This window comes from Zalophus californianus, chromosome 8 (genome assembly GCF_009762305.2).
Source record: "Zalophus californianus isolate mZalCal1 chromosome 8, mZalCal1.pri.v2, whole genome shotgun sequence".
Taxonomy (NCBI): Eukaryota; Metazoa; Chordata; class Mammalia; order Carnivora; family Otariidae; genus Zalophus; species Zalophus californianus.
The window spans coordinates 59,291,072-59,303,447 of NC_045602.1; the positions used below are offsets into that span (position 1 = coordinate 59,291,072).

General features: G+C 37.1%; 1 protein-coding gene across 12 annotated transcripts in view; it reads right to left on the bottom strand.

The window, feature by feature from the left end:
- The window catches only part of EHBP1 (EH domain binding protein 1), a 366,839-nt gene that overhangs the window by 187,874 nt on the left and 166,589 nt on the right, over positions 1-12,376 (bottom strand). For 9 of the 12 annotated variants that reach the window (XM_027623542.1, XM_027623541.1, XM_027623544.1 and 6 more), the window contains 2 exons: positions 2,303-2,407; positions 1,518-1,640 (listed from right to left, as the gene is read on the bottom strand). In XM_027623542.1, the coding sequence (XP_027479343.1) occupies positions 1,518-1,640; positions 2,303-2,407 (228 nt within the window). The remainder of the gene's footprint in view (positions 1-1,517; positions 1,641-2,302; positions 2,408-12,376) is intronic. The other 3 variants (XM_027623547.1, XM_027623551.1, XM_027623549.1) reach the window with 1 other exon arrangement.

Here is a 12,376-nt window from a genome sequence, read left to right on the forward strand (position 1 = left end):
ACAATTGAGGAGAAGCCATGTGGTCAAAAGAAGACACTTATTAGGGATCTCAGCTCCAACTCCACTTCCATTTACCTAAAGTTCTCGTTCAATCAGTGAATTCCCCTGGGCCTCAGCTTCCTAATCTATGAAAAGAGGCAGCTGAACTAGACTACTTCTAAGATTTATTATAACCATTGACATTTAAAATACATTCTTAATATATATAGCTCACAAACAAAATAAAATCTCAAATTAAATTAAATTTACAAATTTAGAATCTGGTAAGAAGGGAGAAAATAAAGGAAGAGAAGGAGAAATGGATTACAAAATGATATTGCTCCGGGGTGCCTGGGTGGCTCAGTCGTTAAGCGTCTGCCTTCAGATCAGGTCATAATCCCAGGATCCTAGGATCGAGCCCCACATCAGGCTCCCCGCTCGGCGGGAGGCCTGCTTCTCCCTCTCCCACTCCCCCTGATTGTGTTCCCTCTCTCACTGTCTCTCTCTCTGTCAGGTAAATAAATAAAATCTTGAAAATGATATTGCTCCAACAAGAGTAAATCCTGAAGTTAAAACCTCATTTTCACCATGAGAGGTAGTAACAAAATTCTTCAAAGCTCTTGAGGATTTCATAAGAGCAGTCTAAAAGATGTATACACTGGTTAATCATTCTTGCATCTACTTTGAAAAAACAGTTTAATTAAACAGAGGCCTCACTTCTTCAACAGCTCTTATTTAGGCTTTAAGAGTTCAAAACTACTTGATAAGAAAAATGACTCAGGAAAAAAATTCTGTGGATGTATTCCTTACAAGTATGTTGTATATATGATAGCAGGGGTTTTCAATCTTCTTTTTGCTCCATGCTATTTACATGTACAACTTACTCTCACTACTGACTATAATTCTCAGCCAAAGACATGGAGTGGTGAGTGGGAGGAGTTCACTGGACTCTCTGAGGGTGAGGGCAGAGGAGCTGACAGAGGGAGAAGCCATCCCACAATCCCAATATCAGCATGTCTCATAACTTGACCTTACCTGGTAGGCTAATCTAATGAGACTTTACTATATGCCAGCTAGGTGAAATACTGTTATCTCTAACATTAGAGCTTTACCATCTAACTTGACCAAACTAATAGAGAATTTAAAAATAACCCCCATGTAGAAGGTGGGTAGAGAGGAAGGGTGAAATAGGTGAAAAGGATTCAAATTACACTTATCGTGATGAGCACTGAGTAATGTATAGAATTGTTGAATCACTGTTTGGTACACCTGAAACCAATATAACACTGCACGTTAATTCTACTGGAATTAAAAAAAAAAAAAAAGCCCCATGTAAATGTTTATGTAAAGGTTTATTTTTTCTTTAAAAACAATTCAATGGAAGCTACCCAGATTTGCTAATCAACTGCACTGAACACAATTATCATCATAAACAAAAATTATTGAGTCTTTTAAAAAAAAAAATCTCTTCCTACATTACAATTCAAGATAATTTGACTTTATAAAGACTTTTAGAAGTACAGAAAAAAACTCACTACCTTCTGAGTCAGGATCTCCAAATGGGTTTAATTCTGCTACATCAGGATCACCAAATGGATTTAAAGTCACAGTGGCCAAGTCCTTTTCAGCTTCATCCAAAAAGTTCAGTTTGTTGATAAGCTCTGAAAATAAACATATGTGTTAGTTCACCATGACTGTAGTTAAGGATAATTCTTCATCATTCAAAAAATATTTAAAATTGTAAAAATTCACACTAATAATACCTGCAAATAATAAGATGTAGCATTTTACCTATGGCAGAATGCCATTCATGTCTTTTGTAGCATACCAACATTTTCAAATAAAACAAAACAAATATATGCATATTAATTTGAAAATTATATCAGATAAAGAACTAGAGAAACTTCCATCATCTAATTTAATCCAATAAAAAAGTGCTGACACAGATTTTTAGAAAAATATCCTTCACTTCTAAATATGAATTATTCAAATGGGTTTAATATAAGCAAATATTTCAAAAACAGTATAGTTATAATATATAAGCTAACTGAAGAAATATGGTCATGTTATATGATCAATTATTATCTTATAAGATGTTTTTAAATCACTGCCTATCAAGGAAGGATACTGTTATAAGGCTTTGCTAAAGATGGTAAATTATGTTGTTGCCTGTTGGTATGCTACAAATTACCAAAGAAAACATTCAAGGAAAAGTACAAAGACAAAACTGACAGCTAATAAGTACAGACAGAAGTCAAGAGGTAGCAGGTCACAGTAAATACAGGCAATCAGAAGCAGAAAGAAAGGAAGAAAGCTCTTAGACCTTCAGAGGAACTGGCTGATTTAGCTGAAGGCATATTTGCTTGCTTTATGCAGTCATCTTGATCTTCATCTAAGCTGCTCAGAGCATTCAATTGGTTTACAATTTCTGTAAACAGAAGCCAGTCGAGACAAATGTAAGGTAAGGTCATTTAATTAAAGAGCCATAGAAGCATGCTGTTACTCAAAAAGACAAAGAGAGGGGATGTTTGGTTAATCACAAGAATACATTCAGAGGATGTTATTTTGATGGACTACAGCAGATGTATTTAACTGAAAGTTACGTTGTACTCATATTTTAAAATAGAAAACATTTTGTTAAATTTATATTATTAATATAATAACTATGTTAATAAACACAAAACAAAGATAATAACCCAAGAGGTTGACGCTGGCTTTTAACAACCAATTTTGTATTTATAAAACAGTGCTTTAAATGCATGTTAGAACATTAAAAATTGTCCCCTGATACTACAGAAAAGATGTACTATTTGTTTCATATTATAAATGTAAGCTAAAGGTTTTAAGAGTTTATCTACATGAATCATGAACGGAAAAAGCAATTGTTCATGTTCTAGAATTTTAAAAATCAGCACAAAAGAAAAGCAGGCAATAGCTACTATTTTCTATTCCTGTTTTCTAAGGCAATTGTCCTTTTAAGGGAATTCTTGAGTAGTGGCTTTAGGAAATCTTAAAATTTAGCCAATAAGAAACAAAACAAAAGACAAGGTTAGATAGAAAAATATTAAAATGAGATAGAATTCATTTTGTGCATAAATAGAATTTTTTAACATGAGTCATATATATTTTGGACAACTCTGAATATGTGCAATTATTATTCACTAAGTGAAAATTAGCTTGGAAAAAAATAATAAAAGCCTACTAGAGTATTCTAGTTAATCCCTGCTGTTTCCAAAGTTACAACCAGGGAATAGTTAGGTATTAGGACAGATCCAGATTATTCAGTGGGAAAGAAAAAAAAAATGGTTAAAAATAGAAAAGAGTTGTAAATTCAGCTTTAAAAATGGTGTTCTTTAACACTGTGATTCTAAGTACACATTCTAAATTTTATTTGAACTAAATCACAGAATACACAGTTGTAATAAGGTTGCCTTCATCCATTCATTTGTTGTTGAATAAATATTTATCACTCTGTGCCAAGTATTATCCTTGGGACACAAAGATGAAAAAAAATATGTGGTACTGTCCTGGAATTTACATTCTATAAAAATACAAATTAATATTGAAACAGACTAAATAAATGACTACTAGAATATTAGGTGGTAAGAAATACTAGTGTTATTTTACAGATCTTTGAGCTAAATATATATACAAATTTGATAAACTTATTCAGTTCTTTTGTCTTGATGAGAAATACATTTTGCATGAATAAAATTGCTTGAGATAGTCAAGTAAACCATGGAGCAAAAGGAGTAAACACAATACCAACTGAACTCTTCATGTGATTTTGAATAGTAAGAGCTGAATACCCAGGCTTTATAAAATGTCTTCTTTCATTTTATTCTGCCAACAGTTTTAAACTCCACTCTCACTCAATCTAGTAAACTCCTCATTAAGATAGAGCTCATCCATAAACTAGATCCTTTACTCTCACTAATTATAACTTTGTAATTTTTAAGGAAATATAATGGAGTAGAGGATCAGTGTTAAGTGATTACCAGTGCATGACTGACTTTTTTTCATTTATTACTAGTTACATATTATTAAAAATCTGCAAATGATTTTTAACTTTGAAAGCATGAAAAAATATTAACAATAGCAGCTAACATTTATTGAGCAGTGGGAAGGGTTTCACATACATTACCAGTATTAATTCCCATAAATATCTTGAGGTGTTAGTACTAATATCCACATTTTATCATGTATATTAGTATCATTTATTTGCACTGTATTTCCCAGATGTGCAATTACTAGGGTAAAAAACTTTATTTTTTAAAAAGATTTATTTACTTATTTTAGAGAGTGTGTGTGTGTGTAAGTTGGGGGGCGGCAAAGGGACAGAGAGAGAATCTGAAGCAGACTCCCCACTGAGCATGGAGGCCTACCTGGGGCTTGATCTCATAACCCTGAGATCACCACCTCAGCCAAAACCAAGAGTCGCCACTCAATCAACTGAGCCACCTAGGTGCCCCTAGGTTAAAAACTCAAAAATAATGCTCAAAGATCTGTTTTCTTTATATAGCTAACACATTTTAATTATTTTATATTCAATGAAGGTAGAAATCAATCATTTTTAAAAATATCTTCTATAATGGGTAGCATAGGGAATATCGAAGAAATATTAGACTTGGTCCTTACCTTCAAAACATTAACATTTTTCCATGGAATTTTAGGTACAACATGGGCATTTTTTTTTTAAGATTTTATTTATTCACTTGAGAGGAGAGAGAGAGAGAGAGAGAGAGAGAGAGAGAGAGCACGAGCAGGAGGGAGGGGCAGAGAGAGAGGGAGAAGCAGACTCCCTACTGAGCAGGGAGCCTGGCGTGAGGCTTGATCCCAGGAACCCAAGACCATGACCCAAAAGCAGAAGGCAGACGCTTAACCGACTAAGCAACCCAGGCACTCCAGGGCATTTCTTTAAATACTATCAAGATGACTCCATCACATGATTAAATTATTTACACTGATTTTTCTGAATGTTTAGAATGTTTCCTACCCCTCATCCTACCTTTAGTGACATCTAATATCACTAATGAACATTTCCTCATTAACCCAAAATAATTTCTTCTTCTCATTCTGTTACTGATGACAGTTTTCCTTCTTATCCTAGTTTTCCTATTTATCCATAGCTTAAATAAATCTTTATGTTCCTCCTAGAACTTCTGCTTCTAGAACTTTCATATTCATATTCATATTAACAAAGTGAAAGGTAATTCTGATTAGTTATACCAATACTTCCTCTATTTGGTATGCAAATAAATGTTAATTCAAATCATAATAAGAGGCAACCTCCAAAGAAATACCATTTGCCTATTTAATAAATATTTATCAAATACTTGCCCTCATGGCTTTATATTTTTGTGGGATAGACAAGTGAAGCACTATATAGTATATGATAACTGTCTTAAGTATTATGATTGAGATATGTATTATAGGCCATGTGAAACTGGAAGAGAGGCATATAGCTCAATCTAAGGTCAGGAAGGCCTTCTGAACTTATTCAAATTTGAGCTAATATAAGACAGACATTATTATCATTATTATTATTATTTTAAAGAAGAAATGGAGAACATTCTACAGGACAAAAGGGAGACAAATGAGAACAAGACACATTTGAAGAACTGCAAGTTGTTTGGGGTTTAAGATGCCAGAGATGGAGGGCGCCTGGGTGGCTCAGTTGGTTGGGCAGCTGCCTTCGGCTCCGGTCATGATCCTAGAGTCCCGGGATCGAGTCCCACATCGGGCTCCCTGCTCAGCAGGGAGTCTGCTTCTCCCTCTGACCCTCCTCCCTCTCATGCTCTGTCTCTCATTCTCTCTCTCGCAAATAAACAAAAAAATCTTTAAAAAAAAAAAAAAAGATGCCAGAGGTGGAAAATGGAATGAGATGAGGTTGGCAAATGTCCTATTCTAAAGATTATTGTGATCAAACCAAAGAATGAGAACTATGGAATCCACTGAAAAATCAAAATGTATATTTTAGAAACATCACTCCAGCAGCAACATGGTAGCAGCATTTGGAAAAAAACAGTAAAGGAAGCAAGAAGATGAGTAGGTCAGCATCACCACCCCACGAAAGGAGGCAATCAATAAATATTTGCTAATTAAAGAATAAATTAAGAATAAAGATTTGGTGGTTAAATTGACGAGGGATAGGGAAAGGAATCTAGGACAAATGCCAACTTTCTGTCTTGGGTGACTGTGTGGATAGTATTCTACCACTGTGAGGTGGGGCGCGGTTCGGAACATACCAAGCTACAGGTGCCTGTGAAACTTCCCATGCAAATAAATTCAACATCATAGATGTTGGTCTGGAGCTTAAAATGCACAATTTTGTTATGTATTTCTCCCTTTAAAAAAGCACTTTTCAGGGCACCTGGGTGGCTCAGTTGGTTAAGTGTCTGACTCTTGATTTCAGCTAAGGTCATGACCTCAGGGTTGTGAGACTGAGCCCTACATCAGGCTCTGCACTGGGCATGACACCTGCTTAAGATTCTCTCTCTCCCTCTCCCTCTTCCTCCCTCCCTCTCCAAAACAAAAATAATTAAATAAATAAATTTTTAAAAAAATACTTTTCTGCTTTGTTTTTTTTTTTTATTTCCTAGAGCCAATGTGTTTTACAATATATAATCAGAAAAAAGTTAAAAATTTAAAAGATTTAGGACAAAAATTTATTCCCCAAATTGTTTTAAGTGGGAAACTTTCTCAGTAGTATACTACCTTGACCAAAACCCTTCCTGGCCCAATATATATATAATATAGTATATAATACTATATTACTTATTAATAGTCTTGTTTCACCAAATATTTACACATTTGAAAAATGCTAAGAATGCTATGTAATAGCACAAACAAATTTCTACCCCAGTGCTACTCAAATTGAGCAATAAACTTGTAGTGTAAAACTTAGTCATAGCAACAGTGTGTTAGTGTGGACTTGTTTCACATTGGTGAGAATAAGAAGGAAAACTAAATTAGGGGCAGGCAACCAAAGCAAAGGGTCAAGTAATTTGAGACTCTCCTTTACTGTTAGGAAGGGAAAAGAAGATAGAAATTCACCACAAGAGATTAACACATTGAAGAAAAAAAAGGTGGTTGGGTGGTGGCCTTAAAAGTAGGTGATAGGGGTGGCAGAGCAAGATGGCAGAGGAGTAGGAGACCTGGATTTCATCTGGTCTCAGGAATTCAGCTGAATAGGGATCAAACCATTCTGAACGCCTACGAACTCAACAGGAGACCGAAGAAGAGAGTACCAACAACTCTGAACAGAGAAGCGACCACTTACTGGAAGGTAGGACGTGCGGAGAAGTGAATCCGAGGTGATATTCGGGAGGATAGACGGCGGGGGAGGGGACCTCTGTGGGCCGCTTCTGGCAAGTGATAGAGCCACGGAGCACAAAATTGGAACTTTTAGAAGTCGGCTCCGCTAAAGGACATCGCTCCAGTGGCTAAGAGGGGGTGGAACCCTCGCGGGACAGTGTGGTCTCAGGACCCTTGGGGTCACAGAAAGCCCGGGGGTGCCTGAGTGCAGCAGAGCTCCCAGGTATTGGAGCGGGGAAGCTGGCTGCAGAGACAGAGCCGAGGTGCAGGCTCTCAGCTTGGGGTTGCCATAAACTGTGATCTGCGGCCCAGTCGGGCCACTGCTCCTCTAGCACGGACCCAACAAGCGGCAGAGCTGGGGAGACTCCCCTTCCTCCCCCAGGAGGAGAGGCGCGGGAGCGCACCGCAGGGATCTGCTGGGTTTGGAGACTCCACACGGGGTCGAGTGCCAGAGATAGAAACGCTAGGTCACAGGTCAGGTGAGCACGCAGTGCGGCTGGAGACCAGGGAGACGGGAGTGACTGCTTTTCTCTGGGGGTGCACTGAGGAACAGGGCCCTGAGTTCTCACCTCCTCCGAGTGGAGATTGGGAGGCCACCAGTTTCACCCTGGTCCTCCAAAGCTGTACCAGAGCTTGCAGGGAACAAAAGCTCCTGAGAGCAAACCCGAGCAGCTTGCTTAGCCTGGACCGACAAGGGTGGGGCAATTCCGCCTCCGCAAAGACATTTGGGAACCACGGCAACAGGCCCCTCCCCCAGAAGATCAGCACGAACAGCCAGCAAGCCAAGACCAAGTTTACCGATCAAGGAGAATGGGAGAACTCCAGTGCTAGGGGAATACTGCACATAGACTTCATGGCTTTTTTTTACCATGATTCATTAGTTTTTCAAAGTTAATTTTTTAACTGTTTTTTTTTAATTTTTCTTTTTCCCTTTTTCAACCAACATCTTATCAATCCCTTTTTTTTTAAAAAACATTTTTTATTTTTCATTTTTAGAGTCATATTTTATCCCTTCATAGTAGCTACCCTTATTTTTGGCATATATATATAAGTTGTTCTCTCTTAAAATTTTGAGATACAGTTTCTTCTAACAGATCAAAATATACCCTAAATCACTAGTGTATGGCTTTGTTCTAGTCTCCTGCCTGATCACATTCTCTCCTTTTTTTTTTAAATCTTCTTCTTTCTTTTTTCAAACAACTTCTTATCGTATCAATTCCTTTTATAAAATCTTTTATAATTTTCATCTTTACAGTCATCTTCCATCCCTTCATTGTATCAACCCTTATTTTGTACATATATAAGTCTTTCTTCCTTTAAAATTTTAGGAGGCACTTTTTTCTAACAGACCAAAATATGCCCAAAATCTAATGTGTGGCACTGATCTATGCACTAGCCTGATCATATCTGATCATATTCGGGTTTTTTTGTATTGTTCTGTTTTTGTTTTTATCTTTCTTTTTGTTTTTTTTTTTCTTTCTTTCTTTTCTCTTTCTTTTTTCTTTCTTTCTCTTTCTTTTCCCCTGGTTTCAGGTCTTTTCTGATTTATATAGAGTATATTTGCTGGGGACGTTGTTAACCTGTTAGCATTTTGTTCTCTCATTCATCTATTCTCCTCTGGACAAAATGACAAGATGAAAAAAATCACCTCAGCAAAAAGAACAAGAGATAGTACCCTCAGCCAGGGACCTACTCAATATGGACATTAGTATGATGTCAGACCTCGAGTTCAGAATCATGACTTTAAAGATACTAGCTGGGCTTGAAAAAAGCGTGGAAGTTATTAGAGAAACCCTTTCTGGAGAAATAAAAGAACTAAATCGAAATCAAAAAGGCTATTAATGAGGTGCAATCAAAAATGGGGGCACTAATTGCTAGGATAAATGAGGCAGAAGAGAGAATTAGCAACATAGAAGACCAAATGATGGAAAATAAAGAGGCTGAGAAAAAGAGAGAAACAACTACAGGATCACGAGGGCAGAATGAGAGATAAGCGATATGATAAGACAAAACAACATTAGAATAATTGGGATTCCCAGAAGAAGAAGAAAGAGAGAGAAGGGCAGAAGGTATATTGGAGCAAATTATAGCAGAGAACTTCCCTAATGTGGGGAAGGAAACAGGCATCAAAATCCAGGAGGCACAGAGAACCCCTCTCAAAATCAATAAAAATAGGTCAACACCCTGACATCTAATAGTAAAACTTACAAGTCTCAGAGACAAAGAGAAAATCCTGAAAGCAGCTCGGGAGAAGAGATCTGTAACCTACAATGGTAGAAACATTAGATTGGCAACAGACCTATCCACAGAGACCTGGCAGGCCAGAAAGGACTGGCATGGTATCTTCAGAGCACTAAACGAGAAAAATATGCAGCCAAGAATACTATATCCAGCTAGGCTCTCATTGAAAATTAAAGGAGAGATAAAAAGCTTCCAGGACAAACAAAAACTAAAGTAATTTGCAAACACAAAACCAGCCCTCCAAGAAATATTGAAAGGGGTCCTCTAAGCAAAGAGAGAGCCAAACAGAGCCAAACAGAGACATATACAGTAACAGTCACCTTACAGGCAATACAATGGCACTAAATTCATACCTTTCAATAGTTACCCTGAATGTAAATGGGCTAAATGCCCCAATCAAAAGACACGGGCTATCAGATTGGATTAAAAACCAAGACCCATCAATATGCTGTCTGCAAGAGACTTATTTTAGACCCAAAGACACCCCCAGATTGAAAGTGAGGGGGTGGAAAACCATTTACCATGCTAATGGACACCAAAAGAAAGCTGGGGTGGCAATCCTTATATCAGACAAATTAGATTTTAAAACAAAGACTGTAATAAGAGATGAGGAAGGACACTATATCCTACTTAAAGGGTCTATCCAACAAGAAGATCTAACAATTGTAAATATCTATGCCCCTAACATGGGAGCAGCCAATTATATAAGGCAATTAATAACAAAAGCGAAGAAACACATTGACAACAATACAATAATAGTGGGGGACTTTAAAACCCCCCTGACTGAAATGGACAGATCATCTAAGCAAAAGATAAACAAGGAAATAAAGACTTTAAATGACACACTGGACCAAATGAACTTTACAGACATATTCAGAACATTCCATCCCAAAGCAACGGAATACACATTCTTCTCTAGTGCCCATGGAACAGTCTCCAGAATAGATCACATCCTAGGTCACAAATCAGGTCTCAACCGGTACCAAAAGATTGGGATTATTCCCTGCATATTTTCAGACCACAATGCTTTGAAACTAGAACTCAATCACAAGAGGAAAGTTGGAAAGAACTCAAATATGTGGAGGCTAAAGAGCATCCTACTAAAGAATGGGTCAACCAGGAAATTAAAGAAGAATTAAAAAAATTCATGGAAACCAATGAAAAGGAAAACACAACTGTTCAAAATCTTTGGGATACAGCAAAGGCAGTCCTGAGAGGAAAGTATATAGCAATACAAACCTTTCTCAAGAAACAAGAAAGGTCTCAAATACACAACCTAACCCTACATCTAAAGGAGCTGGAGAAAAAACAGCAAATAAAGCCTAAACCCAGCAGGAGAAGAGAAATCATAAAGATCAGAGCAGAAATCAATGAAATAGAAACCAAAAGAACAGTAGAACAGATCAACGAAACTAGGAGCTGGTTCTTTGAAAGAATTAACAAGATTGATAAACCCCTGGCCAGACTTACCAAAAAGAAAAATGACCCAAATCAACAAAATCATGAATGAAAGAGGAGAGATCACAACCAACACCAAAGAAATACAAACAATTATAAGAACATATTACGAGCAACTCTATGCCAGCAAATTAGATAACCTGGAAGAAATGGGTCCATTCCTAGAGATGTATCAACTACCAAAATTGAACCAGGAAGAAATAGAAAACATGAACAGACCTATAACCACTAAGGAAATTGAAGCAGTCATCAAAAATCTCCCAAGAAACAAAAGCCCAGGGCCAGATGGCTTCCCAGGGGAATTCTATCAGACATTTAAAGAAGAATTAATACCTATTCTCCTGAAACTGTTCCAAAAAATAGAAATGGAAGGAAAACTTCCAAACTCATTTTATGAGGCCACCATTACCTTGATCCCAAAACCAGACAAAGAGCCCATCAAAAAGGAGAATTACAGACCAATATCCTTGATGAACATGGATGCCAAAAATTCTCACCAAAATACTAGCCAATAGGATCCAACAGTCCATTAAAAGGATTATTCACCATGACCAAGAGGGATTTATCCCTGGGCTGCAAGGCTGGTTCAACATCTGCAAATCAATCAACGTGATACAATACATTAACAAAAGAAAGAACAAGAATCTTATGATCCTCTCATTAGATGCAGAAAAAGCATTTGACAAAGTACAGCATCCTTTCTTGATCAAAACTCTTCAGAGTATAGGGACAGAGGGTACATACCTCAATATCATAAAAGCCATCTATGAAAAACCTACAGCGAATATCATTCTCAATGGGGAAAAGCTGAGAGCTTTTCCCCTAAGGTCAGGAACGCGGCAGGGATGTCCACTCTCACCACTGCTATTCAACATATTATTAGAAGTCCTAGCCACAGCAATCAGACAACAAAAAGAAATCAAAGGCATCCAAATTGGCAAAGAGGAAGTCAAACTCTCACTCTTTGCAGATGATATGATACTGTATGTGGAAAACCCAAAAGACTCCACCCCAAAACTGCTAGAACTCATACAGGAATTCAGTAAAGTAGCAGGATATAAAATCAATGCACAGAAATCAGTGGCATTCCTATACACCAACAAGACAGAAGAGAGACAAATCAAGGAGTCGATCCCACTTACAATTGCACCCAAAACCATAAGATACCTAGGAATAAATCTAACCAAAGAGGCAAAAGATCTGTACTCAGAAAACTATAAAATACTCATGAAAGAAATTGAAGAAGACACAAAGAAATGGAAAAACGTTCCATGCTCATGGATTGGAAGAACAAACATTGTGAAGATGTCAATGCTACCTAGAGCAATCTACACATTCAATGCAATCCCCATCAAAATACCATCCAGCTTTTTCAAAGAAA